Raw genomic sequence first — 24,018 nt, 5'->3', positions numbered from 1 at the left:
AAAACAGAACACAATACTCCAATTGTGGCCTCACCAGTGTCTTCTAAAGCTGTAACATAACATTCCAACTTCTATACTCAGTAACCTGACTGATGGAGGCCAATGTGCCAAAAGCCTTATTGCCCACCTTATTTACTGGTCACTTTCAAGGAACTACGTACCTGCACTCTTAGATTCCACGGCATTGCAACAATCCCCAGAGCCCTGTCAGTTACTGCAAAGGTCCTGCCCTGGTTAGACTTCCCAAAATGCAACACACTGCATTGATCTGCACTAACCTCCATTCCATTGGCCACTTGCCCAACTGATAAGATCCTGCTGTAACCTTTGATAATCATCTTTGCTATCTACAATACCACCCACTTAAGTGTCATCAGTAAACTTAATATTCTGCTTTGTACGTTCTCATCCAAATCATTTATATACACCATAAACTGATCCCTGAAGTACAGGGATGCTCAGCAAAGCATTCGACAAGGGTCTGCATGGTAGGCTGATCTAGAAAGTTAGATTGCATGAGATCCAAGGAGAGATAGCTGAATGGATAAAAAAAATTGACTTCATGGAAAGAAGCAGAGGGTGGAAGGTTTGTTCTCGGACTGGAGGCCTGTGACTTGTGGTGTGCCTCAGGGTTTGGTGCTTGACCCGTTACTGTTTGTCATCTATAGCAATGATTTGGATGAGAACATACACGGCAATATTAGCAAGTTTGCAAATTATACGAAAGTGGGTGGATTTGCAGATGGTTGTGAAAAATTGCAGCGGGATCTTGATCGATTGGTCACATGAGCTGAGGAATGGTTAATGGAATTTAATACAAAAATATATATTTTTGCATTCTGGGAAGTCTAACATGGGTAGGACCTACACAGCGAATGATAGGGCTCAGGGAGTGTTGTAGAGCAGAGGGATCTGGGAGTGCAGGTGCATGGTTCCTTGAAGGTGGAGTCGCAAGTAGGTAGGGTGGTCAACAAGGTGTTTGGCACAGAGTAGAGTATTGAGTATAAAAGTTGGGAGGTCATGTTGCAGTTGTATAATGTGATGGTGTGGCCGCATTTAGAATATTGTGTTCAGTTCTGGGCACCATGTTATAGGAAAGATGTTGTCAAGCTGGAAAGGGTACAGAGAAGATTTACAAGGATGTTGCCAGGGCTAGAGGGTCTGAGCTACAGGCTGAGGTTGAGTAGGCTTAGACTCTATTCCTTGGAGTGCAGGAGGATGAGGGGTGATCTTATTAAGGTGTATAAAATCATGAGAGGAATAGATAGGGTAGATGCACAGAGTTTCTTGGCCAGAGTAGGTGAATAGGGGTCCAGAGGACATAGGTTTAAGGTGAAGGGGAAAAGATTTAATAGGAATCTGAGGGGTAACTTTTTCACACAAAGGGTCGTGGGTGAATGGAACAAGCTGCCAGAGGAGGTAGTTGAAGCAGGGACTATTCATACATTTGAGAAAGTTAGGCAGGTACATGGATGGATAGGTTTGGAGAGATATAGACCAAACATGAGCACGTGGGGCTAGTGTAGCTGTGACATGGTGGCCGGTGTGGGTAAGATGGGCCAACGGGCCTGTTTCCACACTGTATCACTATGACTCTACACCATTAGTCACAGACCCCCCCCCCCCCCCATCGGAAAAGCAACCTTCCACCATCACCATCTGCTTCTTTCCTTGATGCCAAATTTTTTTATCCGGTTGGCTAGCTCTCTCTGGATCCCTCATAATCTAACCTTCCAAAGCACTCTACCATGCAGAACTTTGTCAAATGCCTTGCTGAAATCCATATACACAATGTCTACAGCTCATTAACCTTTTTGGTTACATCAATAAACTCAGGTCATTAGACACGATCTTCCACTTCCAAAATCAATCTAACTATCCCTAATCAGCCCTTGTCTATCTACAGAAAATGCATGCATATCTTACCCCTCTGAATACTCTTTAGTAACTTCCACCCATTGATGTTGGGCTCACTGGCCTATAGTTCCCAGGCTTTTCCTTGCAGCCCGTCGTAAATAGATGCACAACATTTGTCACCCTCCAGTCTTCCCGCACTTTACCCATACTTAACGATGACTCATATATCTCATCCTGGGCACCAGCAACTTCCCACAGTGTCCTCGGATATAGCTGATCAGGCCCGGAAGATTTATCTACTTTCATATGCGTTAAAATGTTCAGCACCTGCTCAACTGTAATACCGATTGCTTTCAAGACATTTCCATTGAGTGCCCCTAATTTCCCAGTCTTCATGCCTTTCTCCATGGTAAAATCAGAGGAGAAATACTAATTGAAGACCTTCCCCATCCCCTTTGACTCCACACAGAAATTACCGCTTTGTTTCCTGAGGAAGCCTATTCTCTCTCTGGTTATACTTTTTCCCTTATTGTATATAAAATCTTCATGGATTTTCCTTAATATTTTTGTCAGAGCTGTCACCTGCCCTTTTTGCTGTCCTGATTTTCTTCTTATCCTGAAACTCCTCCAAGTATACACTTTATCCCAGCTGCCTATACCTGTCCCATGCCTCCTCCTTTTTCCTGATCAGAGCCTCAATTTCTCTCATCATCCAAGCTTCCTTAGGCCCACCTATCTTGCCCTTCACTCTAATAGGAACATACTGTATGTGCTCTGAACTCTAGTCACTACACTTTTAAAAGCATCCAACTTTCTGGATACTCCTTTTCCTGCAAACAATCTGCTCCAATCGACTTGAGCGAGTTCCCATCTAATATCTTCAATGTTGGCCTTGCCCCAATTTAGAATTTTAACTTGCGGGACTGCCCTGTCTTTAACCATAACTATCTTAAAGCTAATAAAACAGTGGTTATTGGACGGACCCAGTCGCCTCATCACACAAACACTTCAGCCATTTGTTCCTCCCAATTACCTAAGACGAGATCAAGCATTGCCGTTTCCAGGGTGGGGGCCTCTACATATTGCCTGAGGAAACTTTCCTGAACACATTTGACAAATTCTGCCCTATCTAAACCTTATGCACTATGACAGTCCCAGTCTATATTAGGAAAGTTAAAACCCCCTACTGCGACAACCTAGTCATCCTAGTGGCGGCGCGGCTCTGGCTGCAGCGGCTCTCCGGCAGTCCTGTTTGTTTTGTGTTTTTGGGTTGTTTATTTTCGTTTTGGTTAGTCTAGTTTTGGTTTTTAGTTTCTGTTTGGGGGGGGGGGGGTTGAAACGGGGCTTGCTGTCTCTCCCTGCGGGGGAATGCGACTTTTATGTCGTATTCCCCTTCTCTGCCTCCGTCTGCGCTGAGGCCTAATGGCGGAGCTGGCGACCTCGAGGCTCAGGAGGCAGAGCCCGCCAGGACTCGCACTGAGCTCGCTCCCGTGAGGACGGCCCGGCTCGGGGCTGGAACAGGGCTTCCGTGAGTGGCTGTGACGCTACCGTGAGGACGGCCGGCCCGAGGAAGGAACGGTGCTCCCGTCGGAGTGGCCGAGCTCGGGGAGGTACGGCGTTCCCAGCCCGAGGAAGGAGCGGCGCCCGGTCGGGGCGGCCCAGCCCGAGGGAGGAGCGGTGTCCGGTCGGGGCGGCCCAGCCCGAGGCTGAGACGGTAACGGCACTCACGTGAGGGCGATCCGGCTCGGGGCTGGAACGATGCTCCGGTGGCTTGCACGGTGTTCTGGCGGCGGTGGCCTGAGTCCGGGGTTCGGCCGCGGGCCAGTGGCTGCGTCAGCAGGACTGGTGAGCGGCAGCTTCGACCACCCCGGGCCGCGGTGTTTGAGCCGCGGGACAGTTGTAACATCGCCCGGGGGGTATCGCCTCAGCGCAGAAGGAGAAGAGGAGGGAAGAGACTGGAGACCTAAGACTTTTGCCTCCATCACAGTGAGGAGATGTTGGGTGGACTCACTGTGGTGGATGTTAATATGTGTTTATTGTTGTTTTTTATTGTATTGTATTGTATGTATGACTGCTTCAATTTCGTTCAGACTTCGGTCTGAATGACAATAAAAGGCTATCTAATCTAATCTAATCTAATCTTGCTCTATGTTAATAGTAAGATTAAATGAGAACTTACCAGTTTGAAGTTTGATCTTTATTTTATGAGGAGTTACGATGAGCGATTACGTGAAGAACCCCACCAGTCCGCATGCACGTCAATCTTCAAAGCAGCGGTGTGAAATCACAGATAATAATAACTGAAGTAACATAGTAAGATTATAAACCAGACCTTCCAGTTGACCTTTATGATATTGAGGACCGGGAGCGGTGGGCACGTAATCGCTCATCGTAACTCCTCATAAAATAAAGATCAAACTTCAAACTGGTAAGAACTCGTTTAATCTTACTATTTTACTTCGGAGTCACGTGAGTGATTCCGTGAAGATTTCAAAGCTCTGTGATTTCATGCCGTAGATACGAATCCAGGCGTCTCACACTGCATCAGTTGACTCAGGAGGAGTGAATAATGTGCAATACATTGAAACATGGTACAGATTAACATGTTGATGCTTTAATTCACAAACAAAATAAAGAAAACACAATAGCAACCCCTCTCTCCCAGGGGGAAGCTATGAAACAGAACTTAAAATGGAATGGGCGAACACCCTGGGTTTGATAAGTGGTTTATTATAAAACCTCTGAAAAGTCCGTTCATTTGACCATCCTGCGGCCGCGTGGATATAGTCTAGAGGGATGTCCATTGCCCTCGCTGCTGACGTTGATGCCGCCCTGGTGGGGTGAGATTTTAAATTGTCATTATTAACTCCTGCACAAACCAGCACTTGTTTCAGCCATCTTGAGATGGTCTGAACCGACACTTTCATATGTGGAGTTTTGTGGCTAATAAACAATAATACTTCCGAGCCTTTGAGGCTCTTGGTGAACTCGATATAACATCGCAAGTGCGCCACTACACACAATCGTAAATCCGTGGGATATGCTGACAGTATAAGCTTGAATCCTGACACCCCTGGTGTGCTCTGTTTTATTAGATCATAGATGTAAAACATAACATCATTCCCAGATGACACCATCCTGTTCAGTCGCAACTTCTGCAAAGTCTAAACCCTTTGCGCTGACACCAGCGCCATGAGCATGACCAACTTCAGGGTAATCTTCACCAAAGACAAGGATGTGGCTGGACCCCACTGACGAAGCAGCGTGAGTACCACACTCACATCCCAGATTTCTGAATATCTAGGCCTGGGGGGATTGGAATTAAAAACACCCTTCATAAACCGGGATATTAACGGATGAGATCCTACAGACTGTAGTTCTGACCCCAAGCATAAGTACGATGACAGAGATCTCCTGGCACTATTGATGGCACTATAGCTCAACCCTTCATCAAAATACGAGAGAAACTCTAACACATCTGGGATGGATGCTGTGTGGTAACTAATGTTCCCTTGTAAGCAAAACTCCACCCATTTCCTGACATGAGAGATGTACTGCTTTTTGGTACTATCCCTCCAGGACGATGTGATGATATCCACGGTACGATTGGATAGTCCCAGACCCAGGTATGGCCTCCTTAGAATCTGCAAATTAACAAATTAATACGATCATACAATGGGTGGTGATCCCCAGTCACAGGGTGCACCAATAGATTATTACGTTTTGGAACCACCATAATAGACTGTGCTATAATGCCCGAAATGAAAGGGAACCATGGCTGTGTAGGCCAGTCGGGTACCACCAAAACTACTGAAGCGGAGTCCTGCTTGATCTATGTCAAGCACCGACTGATGAGGCAGAATGGGGGAAATGCATATATAAACACTCCGCCCCAGTGTAGCGCGAACACGTCTACCGCTACTGCCCCTGGGTCTGGTTCCCATGAAATATACTTCGGTACCTGTTGATTGAGTGGATGCAAATAAATCGATATCTGGCACCCCATACTGCACAACAATATCATTAAATACATCATGATTCAACATCCATTCTGTGTTGTCATTGAATTTGCATGACCTGGTGTCTGCCACCATGTTGAATCTGCCTGGCAAGTAGACAGCTGAAACCCAAATGTTTCTTTTAATGCACCAGTGCCAAATAAGGTTAGCCAATCTGTCACAAGATTCCGACTTGATTCCACCCATATGATTCACATACGCCACTGCCGTGGTGTTGTCAATCTGAAGCTGAACATGTAAGTGATGCTTGGTGGTACAATAAGCCTTAAGCCCATAAAATGCTCCCAATAGCTCTAAATAATTAAATTGATGTGATTGGAGAATAAATGCCTCATGCACATTCCATCTGCCTCCACAGCTAGAGATGGTATCAGTAGCACCCCAACCTATGGGACTAACATCTATCTGTAAAACAACTGAAGGTGCTTCAATCAGAATTTTGCTGGAACAATTTGAAATGTTTCTTATCCACCACTCTACTTCAACAATGGCTCCAGCTGGTAATTGCATGGGTCTGTTGAAATGACCTGCATGTATCCCCTTCCCATTTCTGTACTGTTTCGATAGCTGCCATGACCCGTTTGATGTCATCCTTCGCCCTGCTTCTGCTCTTGGCCCGCACTGATTTGCAAGACATGCTGTGTGTGTGTGTGTGTGTGTGTGTCTGTGTGTGTGTGTGTGTGTGTGTGTGTGTGTGTGTGTGTGTGTGTGTGTGTGTGTGTGTGTGTGTGTGTGTGTGTGTGTGTGTGTGTGTGTGTGTGTATATGTTTGTTTGGCGGCATCTGAGGGGAGAAGCGCCGGCACCAAGAGCGAGCGAACGGGTGGACAGAAGGACAAAAGCAACGATCACAGAGCGGCATAGGTGACCAAAGATCTTTGTAAGTGACATTTTGGATCGAGACCCTTCTTCAGTGTCAGGGGAAAGAGGAGCAAGATATATAGAAGGTACTAAGGACAAATGAATGGATGATATGCCTATACCTTCCGTTTCCCTTTCCCTTGACTGTTAGTCTGAAGAAGGGTCTCGACCCAAAATGTCCACCTATGCCGCTCTTTGATCGTTGTTTTCGTCCATCTGTTCGCGCGTTCGCTCGCTCTTGGTGCTGGCGCTTCTTCCCTCAGACTCCGCCAAACAAACACACACGCACAGCGTATCGAAAAAGTCGACCAGAAATATCACCCAGTCCTCTCCAGAGATGCTGCCTGATCCGCTGATTTATTCCAGCCTTTTGTGTCTGTCTTCGGTTTAAACCAGCATCTGCAGTTCCTCCCTGTACAAGGTATGTGCCATTTAAAAATAAAATTAAAAAAACATTTAAAAACAAATAAACTGTTCCCCCACAATGCTCATTACACTGAGCATTGCGTCGGGTCGGGGTTACTGAAATGACGGAAGTTACGCTCCGGTGCGTACTACTCGTCAGCCCATTGGATTTAGCAGGAGTGATCTATCTTGCTCTCTATAGGATCTTTGATCCAAACCCCAATGCTGGGAGTGTGGGACTCAAGGCCATACCTAAATTATATTTCTTCCTGCTGCCACTCACAGGAACTAATAGAATAGGGTTCACTTGTATCCTGAAAAAACAGTGGAAAACGCATTCCTTGGAAACTGGAGGAAGGAAGGGTGACATCCTTACTCTTTTAATGCCTTTCCTCAATACTGCTGAAAGCCCTGGTTCCTGGAAGGCCTTAGCAAGTTTTAATGAAAAGCAGGACGTTTCTGCCTCCTTTAAAAATGATCTTTTCTCCTTTGGCAGCAATGGACTCATTATTGTAGTTTGGGATCTTGTGAAAGTCCTGTCAGCAGACCCAACCAACCAAGCAAATCAGGTTATGGCCACAGCAAGGTCAGGCACGATTATTTCCTGTGAGAACCCAACACATTCACCTCCTTGTAAATCCTGCATAAATCCTCAGACATCCTAGCTTTCTCTATAAAAGTTGAAGGATATTACTCCCACATGAACATGAAACAACATGTTTGAAATCAACCAAAGCACAAAATCACATAATTTGATACATTTAGAATTATTTGAAAGTATCTTAGATGTTTGAAACATTCCTTCCTATTAGTTTCTCTAATGTAAAATGATTGCCAGAACACTATGTACGAATCACATGATATTTAAAACTAAACCACTCAATCATTTGTTGTTTTGGTTCATATTGCTATCTAAACCTCACTAATATGTTACTTCCTAAGACCACTCAAACCAAACATAATGCACATCTGGTTTAAAGAAACAATGAGTCAATCAAAGAAAAAAAAGAACAATTGTTTATTGAAGAGAATCAGTGATTAATTTTACAATTAGGATTCCTCAGCAGGAGTTGAACATAGATAATCATAAAATCTTTCTCAGATATGAATAAGGCCACATGATGGCAGCAGACAAATTTACAAGGCACTTTGTATTTCTTACTGATCTATTGGAGTTCTGACTAGAGGAGAATGTAGGCAATAAGTTTCTGCTTTGGAGAATAATATTCCACGTTGCTAATACTTCAAGTAATCATACTGCTGAAATTCACAGGTCATCTCCCAATTTCTCAGCAGAAATGCAGGAAATCTGCCATAAATATATAAATGACTCGAGCCCACCATTTTCCACAGTGGATGCCAGAGGACACAGGCAATGGTAGGAAATCCATGAAGTTTCCGCACTGCACGCTGGCTGAGCGAGGTTGAGGTTAGGTATATCAAAGTATTCACAGATACCTCTGTAATTAGATGCTGGGAAACTCGTGGATCTCAAGGCTGCTGTTTTTCATTAATTCTTTCAATGAAGTACATCTTCTCTGCTTTAAGAGACATACCTAAGATTATTAATGCACAACCACAGTGGCAAACCTGCATGATTACTCTGATGTACAGAAGCCCAAATCTATCTTCTATAATGGAACAATTGTTTTGATTTTGAAATCTGCCATTTGGAGACAACAAGGAAAATTATGTGGCTTGGAAATTACAGAAGCCTGACTCTAATCCACGTTGCTAGATAAATTCCCGACCACTCTTTTTAAGATCACATGACATCAGTGGCAATTTTTAAAATAAAACTTTTCTTCTCGTTACTGTACTATTGTTATTTTGCTTTCCTTAAAACAGAAACATTGCAGATGTAGGCCTTGCAGTGTTTGATCAGCAGAACTGATGGCATTCACCAGAGAATTTATAATAATAATAATAATATAACAAGCAATTATCTTGACAGGGCCTGGCAGAGTAATTAAAAAAAAAACACAGAAAATCCTTGCGCTTCAACATTGCCAAATCTTTTCTCTTAGGCCAGGATGAAATAGAAATATGATGGAAGGAAATATTGCACAAATTATGTCCACTGGCCGAATTATGATGCTTCTATACAAAAAACAATCCATAATCTGCAGGTTGGTTTCAACAATTTAAGATTAGATTAAAAATCAGCAGCAATGACTTTGTCACGATTTCACTCACTTCAAATCATAGGGGTATCTCTTCAGATATATGAATGGATTTAATAATAATAATAATAATAATAATAATAATAATAATAATAATAATAATAATAATAATAATAATAATAATAATAATAATAATAATAATAATATAATAATAATATATTTTATTGTCATTGCACACAGGTGCAACGAGATTTGGTATGCAGCTTCCATCCGATGTCATAACTTAAACAACTAAAATTTAGATACCCAGAGAAACATGATTTTAAATCCACTGTGAGGACAGTTAAAGTCTGGTCAGAGGAAGCGGATTCCACACTTCAGCAGTGTTTTGGAAACACTGACTGGAAGGCGTTTGCAGCCCAGGCCACCCTTGACTCCCACACGGACATTGATTCCTACACATCCTCTGTTCTGGACTTTATAAACTCCACCATCAATAGTGTCACCTCCCTCAAACGGGTGACCATATTCCCGAATCAGAAGCCATGGATGAACAGCGAGGTCAGGCTACTGCTGAAAGCACGGGACACCGCTTTCAGGTCAGGCGATGCTCGAGCCTACAGTTCATCCAGGGCTAACCTGAAGAGGGGCATCAAGAAGGCCAAGCACTCCCATAAGCTCAGGATTGAGGAGCACTTCAACAACAACTCCGACCCCCGACGCATGTGGCAAGGCATCCAGGCCATCACGGACTATAGACCCACCAACACCACCCCCACATCCAGCGATGCCTCCTTCCTTGAGGAGCTTAACCACTTCTATGGCCGCTTCGTCAGGGACAATCTAGAGACAGCCATCAAGGCTGTGCTCCCTGCTGATCACCAACCCCTCACACTCACCCCCTACGACGTGTACGTGGCACTGAGTAGGACTAATGCACGTAAGGCTGCTGGCCCTGACGGCATCCCCGGGCGCGTCCTCAGGGCCTGTGCTGCGCAGCTGACAGATGTCTGGACTGACATCTTCAACCTGTCACTTGCCCAAGCAATTGTCCCCACGTGCCTTAAAACCACCTCCATCGTGCCGGTGCCAAAACACTCCACTGCGGCAACACTCAACGACTTCCGCCCAGTTGCACTTACTCCCATCATCACCAAGTGCTTCGAGAGGCTGGTCCTGGCACACCTCAAAGGCTGCCTGCCCCCCACATTGGATCCCTATCAGTTTGCCTACCGCAAGAACAGGAGTACGGAGGATGCCATCTCAACGGCACTTCACTCCGCCCTCTCCCACCTCGACAACAGAGACACTTAAGTAAGAATGCTGTTCATCGATTACAGCTCAGCATTCAACACCATTATACCCTCTAAACTGATCACCAAACTTGGTAACCTGGGCATTGACCCCTCCCTCTGCAACTGGATACTGGACTTTCTAACCAACAGACCCCAGTCTGTTAGGTTAGACAAGCACACCTCTTCAACCCTCACCCTGAACACCGGTGTTCCACAGGGCTGTGTGCTGAGCCCCCTCCTCTACTCCCTCTTCACCTATGACTGCACACCTGTACATGGTACTAACACCATCATTAAGTATGCAGATGATACAACGGTGATTGGCCTCATCAGCAACAACGATGAGTCGGCCTATAGGGAGGAGGTCCAGCTCCTAGCAGCATGGTGCGCTGACAACAACCTGGCCCTTAACTCCAAGAAGACCAAGGAGCTCATTGTAGACTTCAGGAAGTCTAGGGGCGGCACGCACACCCCCATCCACATCAACGGGACGGAGGTGGAACATGTTGCCAGCTTAAGGTTCCTGGGAGTCAACATCTCCGATGACCTCTCTTGGACCCACAATACCTCAACTCTGGTCAAGAAGGCTCACCAGCGTCTCTTCTTCCTGAGGAGACTGAAGAAGGTCCATCTGTCTCCTCAGATCCTGGTGAACTTCTACCGCTGCACCATCGAGAGCATCCTTACCAACTGTATCACAGTATGGTATGGCAACTGCTCTGTCTCCGACCGGAAAAGCACTGCAGAGGGTGGTGAAAATTGCCCAACGCATCACCGGTTCCTCGCTCCCCTCCATTGAGTCTGTCCAAAGCAAGCGTTGTCTGCGAAGGGCGCTCAGCATCGCCAAGGACTGCTCTCACCCCAACCATGGACTGTTTACCCTCCTACCATCCGGGAGGCGCTACAGGTCTCTCCGTTGCCGGACCAGCAGGTCCAGGAACAGCTTCTTCCCTGCGGCTGTCACACTACTGAACAATGTACCTCGGTGACTGCCAATCAACCGCAACCCCGGACACTCCTCCCACAGGAAAAACACTATGACTGTATGCATGTAAATAGATTTATTTATTGAAATCATATTCTATGTCGCACTTCCAGGGAGATGCTAACTGCATTTTGTTGTCTCTGTATTGTACACTGACAATGACAATTAAAGTTGAATCTGAATCTGAATCTGAATGATTTATAAAAAAGAACAGTAAAACAGTCTAAAGTGCAAATAGGTCTGTGCCGGGTCGATGTGCGACGTGACCATCCGAGGGAGACAGTTCATGGGGGTGGGGGCACTCAGGAGGGCCGGTTCAGAGCAGCTATAGCTCTGGGGATGAAGCTGTTCCTGAGTCTGGAGGTGCGGGCGTAGAAGGCCTTGTAACGTGTGCCGGAAGGTAGAAGTTCGAACAGACTATTGCAAGGGCGTGAGGAGTCTTTGTGAACGCTGACTGCCTTCCTGAGGCACCGTGTATAGTAAATGCCCTCTAAGGCTGAGCTGTGTCCCAATTATCTTCTGCGCTTTGTGGATGACGCGCTGAAGAGCTCCCCTCTCCGCCTCCGCGCAGCTGAGATACCACACAGAGATGCTATACGTTAGTATGCTCTCTGTGGTGCAGCGGTAGAAGGTTGTCAGCAGCTGTTGGGGCAGACCAGTCTTTTTCCGTGTTCTCAGGAGGAACAGTCATTGCTGTGCCTTCTTGATCAGCGCAGCGGTGTTGGTGGACCATGTGAGGTCCTCTGAAATGAGTGTGCCCAGAAACCTAAAGCTGGACACTCTCTCCACACTTTCCCCGTAAATGGAGATTGGGGCGTATTCTCCATTATGGGACCTCCTGAAGTCGATAATCAGCTCCTTGGTCTTAGAGGTGTTTAGGGACAAGTTGTTACCTGAGCACCAGTCCGCCAGGTTCTGCACCTCCGCTCTGTAGTTTGTTTCATCACCGTTGGTGATCAGCCCGATCACCGTTGTGTCGTCTGCAAACTTGACAATGGTGTTGGTGTCGAATGCAGGAACACAGTCATGTGTGAAGAGGGAGTAGAGCATGGGGCTTAGTACACAGCCCTGTGGTGTGCCGGTGCTCAGGGTGATAGTGGAGGACAGGTGCGGGCCCAGTCTCACTGATTGCGGTCGCTCCGTCAGAAAATTCAGGATCCAGTCGCATATCGGCGAGCTGAGGCCTAGCTGGTGGAGTTTGGTGGTGAGCTTGGTGGGGATGACCATGTTGAAGGCAGATCTGTAGTCTATGAAGAGCATCCACACGTAAATGAGGATAATTATGAAAGCGTGTCACATTTTGAATATTTATTTGTGATTTTTCTCTACTACCACAGTACTTCAGCCAAGGCGCAGAAATTGGCTCATTTTGGAGAAGGCTCTGGTCCAATATTATTGGATGATGTGCAGTGTACAGGAAATGAACTTTCTATAGACCAATGTCCCAAGAGTTTGTGGGGAGAGCATAACTGTGGGCACAAGGAAGATGCAGGTGTATCCTGCAATCCTCTCAGTGGTAAGTATTACACCAAATTAATGGAATTATAGGTACTTTTATATGAACAAAGGATGGGTAAATATTGAATAGTGATTTACATCTTCCCTTTTGTGTGCATATTGTTAAACCTTGTAATTCATCTTTACACTGAAAAGAACAAACCGAATAATCCATGGCATGGTAATAGTAGGAGGAAAAGTTGTGGCCTGACATCTTTATTTGATTCCAAAGATGTTTTGCATACCAAGTTTAGTTCAATTTTTCATATTTGAAAGCAGAGATTAAATTGTGATAAATTGGCAGAAAATTCTGAAAGGAAACATCCCAAAGCAGCATTTGGGATGAGGTAATGTGCGAGTGTATTCCAATTCCCTGTACAGGCAGTCAGTGAATGTATTGGTAGCTCAGTATTAAAAATGATGCATTACCACTTGTCCTTGACTACTAGTACATTCTATACCATAAATCCTTTAGTTTCTACAATAACATTATGCTTTGCTGCTTTTGTTGTTAATCATGTACCGTCATTCTGACTCTTTGTCTGTCTTGTTTAGACGGTACACTGCGCTTGGTCGGCGGAGAGGGTAGCCACGAAGGACGGCTTGAGGTGTATTATCGTGGCCAGTGGGGAACTGTCTGTGATGATGGGTGGACAGAAGAGAATGCTCGAGTTGTTTGCCGACAACTAGGATTCAGGTACTCCAGGATATTTTCATCAGCAGTTTGACAATCAAATCAAAAAATCCAAAAGGCTGGGAGTTAGATGTATAATTAAAACCGCACAGAGGATGGTGACTTCATTTCTTTTTTTAATTAATTCAGTATGAAATTGGCATTTGCTTTACTGCATAGGATAATAATCAAAGGTTTCATGTGGGGAATCACTCAACAGGAATGCTCGATTTGAGAGAATCGTGAATATTAAAGCAAGTTAATAGATAAAGTTGCTCAGTTAATTGTAATTGGTAGAGTTATTTTTAACTGTGGTTAGCAGGTGATGCAGGCATCATTTTTAATGGTGCATAAATTATGTATTAAAGATTACAAAACCATACAACAAGAAAAGTTGAATTAATAAAAGGCATTTGTTGAAGTGTACATGATTAGGCCGCATAAATTGAGGGTAATCTATTATCGTAGATTGTAGATTTGTTAACAGACAGAAAACATTTTCGAATTGAAAATCATAAAAAATGAGATGCATGAAATCTGAATTAAAAATAAAAATGATGCAAACACTCAGCAGATCAGAGAATATTTATTGAGCACTGAAACAGGGCCCTTCTGCCCAACTTGCCAATGCCGACCAAGATGTCCCATCAACACTAGTCCCACCTGCCCTCTAAACCTTTCCTATCCATGTACCTGTCCAGTGTCTTTTAAATGTTGTTACAGTACCTGCTTCAACTGGCAGCTTTTTCCATATACCCACCACCCTCAATGCATTGATCCCAGGTTTACTGATTGTAAAGGAGCTTAGTGTTAAAGGAACCTTTGAGAAGAATAGAAAGTATTCCAAGGAACTGATTAGATGCGAAGGCAGTAAAGACGATATAATGTGTGATATAAAAACTATTTTATTTTGATCCGAAGAATGAAAAAACAGGTTTTTTTTTAAGATGTGGAAGTGGTAGAATTTGGTTTGCAGAACTATTTGGGTAATTAAAAGACAAATCATAGAAAGTTAACATCCTGACAGTAAGCAAACAACATTTCAGCTTTTATTCGGGGGAAGAGGAATATAAGAATAGATCTTGCTAAATTTATGATGATATCACATCAGATTGTTTTCAGGTTTAGCTTCTTTATCTTCAACTTGCCCTGGATGGTTATAACAAAAATCACAAGACAGATTTTTGTAAGAAGTTTGCTCCATCAGAAAACAATGAATAGAATGGGACTATGTTCTCTGTTTTAGATTAATGCAAGATTATCTAATTGAAATGCATACAACAGGTAGATTCTGAGAGATTGTTCCCTGGCTGAGAATTGAAGTCGTAGTTTCCACCCTTCCTCATTCTTGATTGTTAATCTGCCGAAATGTGACAGGCCAACAGTTCCAAGGATGCCATCCATCATCCCTTGCCACCTCTGTGTTTATTAATGATACGGAACCAACAGTATTCACCAATCATTTATCGATTGCGAATGCTAGCAGAATAAGACTGACTGTCGCATATGCAAGAGGAGTCCATGGGAAATTCTGTTCTAACAAAAAACAATTTTTACATTCCTATGACATCTCCATTGCACTGAGACCATTTGTAGCATGCTGGGTGAGGCCATGTAACTCAATGCAAACCAGGATAAAAAAAACAGGCCTTTCTTATTCTATACTGCTCAATTATGTTCTGAGTTAATCATCTGATACCGTCACCATTTTACTGACATAGAAAAATTTGTTTATCTAATTTATATTCTGGCTTGATTCTATCACTCAAAAGTCTCACTTAACTAGACCAGTGTATTCTTGGAATTCCAAGATAAGCTTCAAATCGATGTGGTTTCCTAATGTTCAAGCATTTGGAAAATGGCACAAAAGTCTTCAAATTCTTGATTCTCAGCAGGACTGCATTGATGTAATTATGTTTTTCCTACTCTGCCACAGATATACACAGAAACCACTGGTGGGACAACTTGAAGGAGGTTCTGGACCAATTTACTTGGATGATGTCAATTGCTCAGGTCAGGAGTCGTCGCTGGTTTTGTGCCCCAGAAGCGACTGGGGTCGACATGACTGCAGTCACCAGGAGGATGTAACTGTCATCTGTACACTCAATGCTGACAATGATATCCAGGAAATCCCTTTTGGTGAGCATTGCTTAGCAGAGTCTCAGCACAGTATAGGGTTGTACTAGTAACAACATGATTTTTACTGAATCAAAACTGCCGGGACAGAAACATGTTTTTGTTCATTTCTTGCAACCACATACTGTTTTTTTTTTCATTTTAATTGTTTATTCATGTCTTAATAATGGATAGAAAATTATTTTTGGACTAAAGTGACAAGAAATGTAATCACAAGGATTGTATATCTTTGGGCTAAAGGTTACATCTCTTCCTATTTCCATGGCCTATTAGCCCCACTAATACAGCATATGTTTTTACACAGACCCTATTGTATTCTACACGTGGACAGTGTCAACCACTGACATTATCCTCCTACAGTTGATTATCTCAGTTCATTTTGTAGTTGGACCCTTAGTCATTTTGGTTATAGGCTCGAGTTGCATTAATGATATCCATATTTGTGGTGAACGCTGGATTTAATTATACCCGGGTGAAAATTGATATTTTGGGATGAATTGTTCCTTGTGATCCTGCCTCTGGAGAGTGCCAGCAAAGTAGTGCATTGAGCCCCACCACAGACTCATCGCATTTCAATTCCAATTCTCTACTCCACATATTGGCTTTCTAAACTCCCTACCCACATTTGCAAATATTCATGGCAAGGCGAGATTAGATTGTTCTTATTTGTCCTTGCGTTACCAATATCTCTAGCAACATGTGCTCAGCTGTTGCTTCAGGAAACTGGAATCAGCTACCCTAAGCTGCCCTTGGAGTGAGACAATGCATTCATCTTCTTTCCACAATGGACCAGTGAATCAACTGCACCTTGTCAGGTCATGCCATCCTTGTTTCAGCACCATTAAGGTGGGAGCTACTCCTGGTTGAAAAAAGCAATGGCTAAGAGAAGCCAGGTGCATGCCCCAGCAAACAATAATAATAATGGAAACAAAGGGACAGGCAAAAGTCCTTCAAGATGCCATGAATACTCATCGTTTCTCCTAGAAAGTCAGGCACCATAATTATCATTCAGCAGCTTTCATTTATGGACGGTATCTGTATGTGGGACAGTACTAAGTTTTGGAATACGGATTTATTCTTCTTATGTGCGAATTAGAGCCTAACATACCCTCACAGAATAGATGGGGGCAAGATTCAGAGAGAGTGTTGACCACATCTGGGACAAGATCACTTTGCATAGAACCTTGGGGAGTTATCCTGCCCCTGTCTTAAACATAGCTTGTGAATGGCCCCCACAGAAGGAAAGTTATAAATATTTTAACATAAAAAAGATGACTGCTTCAAAATCTGCATCAGTTACAAGGTAATTAGACTCAAATTTGTCATAATTACTGTCCAGTAGTCTACCTGTTTGTCTTCTGATATTTCTGGCAAGTGTCTGATGGGTGCCTTTTTAAACTAAAAACTACATTGGGGTAAAGAATGTGGTTTCTTGTGTATTGGTTTTATGAAGAAATCTACAGGTTAGCTTGAGTCAGTTACTAGCCATATCAAAGCAATGGCCATGAAACACACTAACACCTCTACCTCCTTAGGAAGTTTGCCATGTCCCCAACAAGTCTCACCAAACTCTACAGATTTATCCGTAGAAAACTTTTTATAAGGATGCATCGCAGCATGGTTTGGGAATAGCTCCATCCAAAACTCCAAGAAATTGTGGGGCATTGTGGACGCACCCCACACCATCATACCAACCAACCTCCCTTCCGTTGTCTCCATCTACACTTCACACTAGCCTAATCAAGGATGAGTTTCACCCTGGACACTCCCTCCTCTCCTCTCTCCCATCAGGCAAGAGGTGCAGAAGGGTAAAAATGCACAGCTCCAGATTCAGGGGCAGTTTCTTCCCAGCTGTTATCAGGCAAGTGAACCATTCTATCACCAACTAGAGAGTGATCCTGGGCCACCATCCACCTCTGAAGACACTCAGACTATCTTTAATACAAATTAACTGCACTAAACTTTATTCCATTTATCCTATATATGTACACTGTGGATGGCTCGATTGTAATCATTTCAACTAAAAGGCTTTTCAAAGTACCTCTTGGTATGTGTGACAATAAACTAAACTAATAAACTAAACTAAAATTCCACACATCTGCAAATGACTGGAATTTAAATAATATATTTTATTGTTGATTTAACTTCTCTCCGACCATATCAATCTATTACAGTACATGCAATTCATTCACCTAATGCCTAAAAGCAGGTTTGTATGTGCCTGATATATCTTTTGTCCAGGCAATATTTTGTTTACAATAAAAATCATATTTGTCAGAAATGAATTCAGGTTATACAAACAAACCTTTGTAAAATGTAACAGACATTTATCTTAAGCAGCTATGTTTTCATTTCGTGAATCTCTTTTGTGGATTTCAGAATAGTTCTCCACGTGAACCTGTTCGCTCTGATTGGACACAATAAAAGTCAGATAGTTGTTTAGACACAATCATGTATATTGAATTGGTATCTCACAATTCTGAAGAAGCCCGTGGGCCGTTTTTAGTGTATTTCAGGTCACACTTGCCAAATAATTTCTATGAGCTGGAGAAATTCCTGACATGAGAACGTAGTTACTAAAAATGAATGTCTGTTGCGTTAAAAAATATGTGTTTGTATAAGCAGTATCCATTTATTGTGAATTGGCTGTTTATTGTAAACAAAACATGTTTGTCCTGGCAAAGGTATATCAGTAATACACAAACTTCGAAATTGGATTGTGGCAGCCTATATTTTAGGCATTATGTGATTTCAGTTTTAGATTGAATAGATTATCCTACAGATCACTCCAAGTGATTCTGTGCCAAACATTAATTTGAACTGGGCATTTCCATCAACTATTTATGTATGCCAGTCTGGTATTTGTACGATATCAGAAACATCAATACCTAGAAATGCGATTACACTTTATTTTTTTACGGATTCACGTGTGGCTTCACGCAGCACTAATCCAATATTGTATTTGTGTAAAACACAGTGAAATTGGCTAAAATCCAGGAAAAGTGTAAGCCTTTCACACCTACTCCACCATTAAGTATGATCCTGGCTGCTCAACACTCGGCTTGAGATCTAACTATTCCTTTGGTTTATTTATGTTTTATTCGCAAGAAGAATAAGACCTCTATTTGAATACTATATTTCCACTCCCTCCCCATACAGATTAATGTTCTTTATGTCTAGAAATCTACCTTCCTTGCTTCTTTCCTTGAACTATACTGCATCTGAGATGGCAAATTCTGCAACATCAATATGCTCGGAATGATGACATTTCTTCTTATTTCACTCCTAAATGAGGTATCCTATATCCTGAGTAGAACTGCTTATTTTAGACTCTGCCCATTCAAAGGAAACATCCTCCCTGCATCTGGTCTACCAAGCCATGTCAGAATGTTTTATGTTTCAATGAGATCCCTTCTAATTCTTCTAAACATCAGTGAAAACAGGCCTGGCTGACCCGATCTCTTCTCATCAAATAGCACTGCTGTTCTATAAAACAGCCTGTTGAACTTTTGTTTCACTCCTTCCATATCAAATATAAAAATTCTTAGCAAAGGAGACCAAATCTGCACAACATAGCCCACAAAATCCATCAAGGCCATATACAATGGTAGCAAAATGTCTTTGTTCCTATATTCAAAACCTCTTGCACTGAATATCAATATAATATTTGCCTTCTAACTGCTTGGTTTACCCAAATGTTTAGTGGGTATGTCATATATTTGCCCACACACCCTACTTTTCTAAATTGCCTTGCAGTTTCTTTGCATCCTAATCACAATTCACAATTCCAGCAAATTTATTGTTGTCGGCATACTTCATTTTACATTCAGTTTCTGCAGCTAAATCATTGAATAACTGGAGCACAAGGATTGATTACTGTGGTAACCAAGTAGTTATTACTGTCTGCCACCCTGAAAATGTTTTATTTATTCCCTGATGCTGACCATACCAGTAGGTTGTTCTGAATGCAACCCACTCTAATTTCACTTACTAGCTTTTATGTGGGTCCTTATCAGAAGCCAAATGAAAATCTAAGCACATCATTTCCTCTCTTTCTTCCTTATCAATTCTACCAGATGCATCCTCAAAATAGTTTCAGTAGGGTTGTCAAACAAAATTTTCCTTGCATAGATTGACGTGGACATTCTCTAATCCCCTTGCCAATGTGTCTTTTGTCCCCTTATCATTTCCTTTATAATAATAGACATTAGCATTTCCCTTCAACTGATATTCTTCACTGTACCTCACTGCTTTCGCTCTCTATCCTTTATTAAATAGTGGAATTACATTTGTGAGCCTCTAGTCTGCAGCAACAATTCCATAACCCATTAAGTTTTGGATTATGTCAACCAATCCTGTTATTTTCATGTCTATCTCCATTACTTTGCCCCAGAGGGTGGCTTTTTATGATAGCTTGAACCTATATCAGGGCAAATTGATGCTCTTCCTAATGGAATCCTGGAGTTGCCTTGGCCCAGGAATAAAAGAGATTACTAAAAGTGGAGGCACCGCCCCGTCCAACACAGGTAGTGACCTCCCCACCATCAAACGGTTCTATAATTGAATTGAATTGAATTGAATTGAATACCTTTATTGTCATTCAGACCTTACGGTCTGAACAAAATTTCGTGCCTGCAGTCATACATACAATCATACAATAATACAATCATACAACAATAAACACAAATTAACACCACCACAGTGTATCCTCCAAGCATCTCCTCACTGTGGTGGAGGCAAAAATCTTAGGGTTACTGTCTCTTCCCTCCTCTTCTCCCTCTGCGCTGAGGCGATTCCCCACCGGGCGATGGCACAACAGTCCCGCGGCTCACCGAACCCCGCAAACAGGCCGGCTCAAACACCGCGGCCCGGGGGTGGTCGAAGCTGCCGTCCTCCAGTCCAGCACACGCAGCCGCTGGCCCGCGGCTGAACCCCGGCCTCAGGTCACCGCCTCAGAACGCCGTCCCAGCCACCGGAGCACCATTCCAGCCCCGAGCCGGATCACCCTCACGTGAGTACCGTTCTCCCTCGGGCTGGGCCACTCCGACGTGAGTACCGTTCTCCCTCGGGCTGGGCCACTCCGACGGGAGTGCCGCTCCTCCCTCGGGCTGGGCCACTCCGACGGGAGTGCCGTTCTCCCTCGGGCTGGGCCACTCCGACGGGAGTGCCGTTCCACCCTCGGGCTGGGCCACTCCGACGGGAGCTCCGTTCCTCCCTCGGGCTGGGCCACTCCGACGGGAGTGCCGCTCCTCCCTCGGGCTGGGCCACTCCGACGGGAGTGCCGTTCTCCCTCGGGCTGGGCCACTCCGACGGGCCACAGCCCCTCACGGGAAAGTCTCTCAGCCCCTCGCCAGACCGCTCTCACGAGAGCGCAGTTCCAGCCCCGGGCTGGGCCACCCTCACGGGAGCTCAGGGCGAGTCCTGTCAGCTGCCTCCAGAGTCCTGAGGTCGCCAGCTCCGCCATTAGGCCTCAGTGTAGACGGAGGCAGAGAAGGGGGATACGGCAAAAAGGTCGTATTCCCCCGAAGGGAGAGACAGCAAAACCGTTTCACCCCCCCCCCCCCCACATAAACACGACCTAAAAACCAAAAACGTAACTAGACAAAACGAAAAAATACAACACAAAAAAGTAAAAGACAAACGGACTGCAGGCGAGCCGCAGCCGTTCCCTGCGCCGCCACTTCCGGACAGGCGTTGCTGCCTCAAAAAGGCAGCCAGCAGCATCAAAGACCCACTCTACTCTGGCCATGTTCTCATCTCACTCTTAACATCAGGAAGAAGGTATAGGAGTCTAAAAGTTGTCAGGAATAGCTTCTGCCCAACCACCATCAGACTATTGAACACTGCAAACATCAACTAAACTACGCAATATGAACTGCATTGGTTGCATCAGGGACTTTAGGCTATTATTTTGTTTCGCACTAATATTCATGGTTTTATTCAGTAAACTTTATTTGTTTGTTTATTATGTTTTCTATTGAGTAGTGTATTTACAGACCTGTCATCCTGTAAGTAAGTATTTCATTGTTCTATTCATGTACATTTGACAATGAACACTCTTGACTCTTGTAATGGCCAATATTTCAGCGAACTAGTTTCTACCCTTTTGTGACCTGCCCTTGGCATTCCAAACTGGAAATGTGTTTAACATGCAGTTGGTGTTTCAGGTTCATGATGTTTTTAAATCTTGGCTCAATTATGCATTTGCTGACTTCCAGGTCCTCCTATCAGGCTGATGGATGGTGAAAATAAGAAAGAAGGACGTGTTGAAATTTTTATCAATGGTCAGTGGGGAACCATTTGTGATGATGGATGGACTGACAAGGATGCTGCTGTGGTCTGCCATCAGCTGGGATACAAGTAAGTAACTGCTAGATCAGAGGCTGTTGCTTTAAATGCCAAGGGAGTCTTATAAAGTATCTTGAAACATTTTCCCAGCTAATTGTTTAAGCCAAAAAAATCACATCATTTTTTGACCATTAATGATAGCCAGAATTTTCTTTCGAAGGCACTGGATTTTCTTCAAAAATTCCAGTTGCATTTTTAAGTGTTCCACCGAGTTGAATATGAGACCGAAATAACATGCAACCTAGTGTTATTAGTATAATTTGTTTATATTGAAACATAGATAAATGCTGAAATAATAATAGTACGTCAAAATGAAAGAACTTAAAAAATTCTAAACTTGGATTTCCCATGGGAATTATCCTAATAGATCAACGAACAGCAGCAAAACATTGATTGAATCACCAGAAAATAGGTGAATGGATGTGTCTGCGGAGTCTCCATGGTAGCTCTCATCCCTCCTCTGGAGATTGTGCATTCAAATACTTTTTCCGGAGATTTTATCGCAAGAGAATATTCAGGAAGCACGATACTGGCTTTTGGATGAGATGCTAAACCAAGGCTCTCTCCTGCGGATGTTGAAGATTTGTTGACATAGTTTTCAAGTAGAGGTGGAATTAAAACTTGGTATTCTGACCAAACAATCGTCATCTACCAACTTTCCTGAAGCAGATTATTTTGTCATTACCACATCGTTGTTTGTGAAAATTGATGTGCACATAGAGTTTTCCTACATTATGGTAGTGATGACAGGTGTACCATAAGCTTTGCAATGTTTAAACGTCTTCAAACATTGTGTGCAGAAGGATTCTGTGTATTGTTTACACATCGTATCACTCTGCTAGTATGTGGCATGGAGTTTGGAAGCTTAAACATGTTGTTGAGTTACAGATCTGAGGCTGGATATCTAATTATCAAACAATACTCTGGAAAATACAAGGTTTGTAAAATAGTGGAGATTATTAAGTGAATACTGAGAAAATATATATATATATATTATTCAAGCAGGATAACTGTCAATTGAAAATAAATCAGCACAAGTATGGTGATTATCAGTCTATGTGATCAATGGATGTAACTACTGCATGGTTTCAGCCCACAATGAACTACACTGACAACAACATTGTGGAAATGCTCAGAAAATGTAAGTAAAAATGTGAATTAATATTCACTCTAAAAAAGATGAAGGTCCGTTACATCTTGCATCTTTTGCATGGGAGCAAGATTTGATTGTTCCAATTATTAAGCCAGAAGTAAAAATCTTGATGAGATCGCTGAAAGATTCATCATGATCCTCAAATCAATCAGATTTGTAACCATTGATTTCAAAGCTTCGTTGAGCATGTGGCAAAAAAAAGTACACCAATGCCTCTACAGTCTACCCTCGTTATTACCCTCGTTATTATATGACAGATTTTGGTTATTGCGGACAACTTATGTTGCAACCGAGGGGTCCGTTCATATAATGCAGGTCAGGAACCATTGGCATTTTATAAGATTACAAAAACTCCAGGATTGAAAATAGTTAAACAATCTCATAAAATGGAGATTTACTATGTGCCTGATGGTTAACTTCAACCAGCAGAAATCCAGCCAGCAAGAAGCGAGAGGTGTTGCAGACCAAGACCAGTGAACAAGTCAGTACCAGGGAGTGGGGAGGGAAGATGGGCCAAAAGGATTTTCTCCTCACAACTGATGGAACCATCACACAGCAAGAACACTGCATTCATGCTTGGAAACAATAAATATTTCGAGCTTGCTTCCAGATGAATGAACTCGAGTTGGCTGATCATCTTTTAATGTTAAGGTTGGCGGGCGGACTCG

The 24,018-nt window shown here is 43.3% G+C and overlaps 1 protein-coding gene across 1 annotated transcript in view; it reads left to right on the top strand.

The window, feature by feature from the left end:
• Positions 1–24,018, top strand: part of prss12 (serine protease 12) — a 130,300-nt gene that overhangs the window by 63,173 nt on the left and 43,109 nt on the right. The window contains 4 exon segments of the mRNA XM_033023467.1: positions 12,881–13,059; positions 13,596–13,737; positions 15,650–15,852; positions 22,068–22,209. Of these exon segments, the coding sequence (XP_032879358.1) occupies positions 12,881–13,059; positions 13,596–13,737; positions 15,650–15,852; positions 22,068–22,209 (666 nt within the window).

Source organism: Amblyraja radiata, chromosome 1 (genome assembly GCF_010909765.2).
Source record: "Amblyraja radiata isolate CabotCenter1 chromosome 1, sAmbRad1.1.pri, whole genome shotgun sequence".
NCBI classification, from domain to species: Eukaryota; Metazoa; Chordata; class Chondrichthyes; order Rajiformes; family Rajidae; genus Amblyraja; species Amblyraja radiata.
Note: the sequence above shows the minus strand (reverse complement) of the source record. Positions and strands in the feature narration are given on the sequence as shown.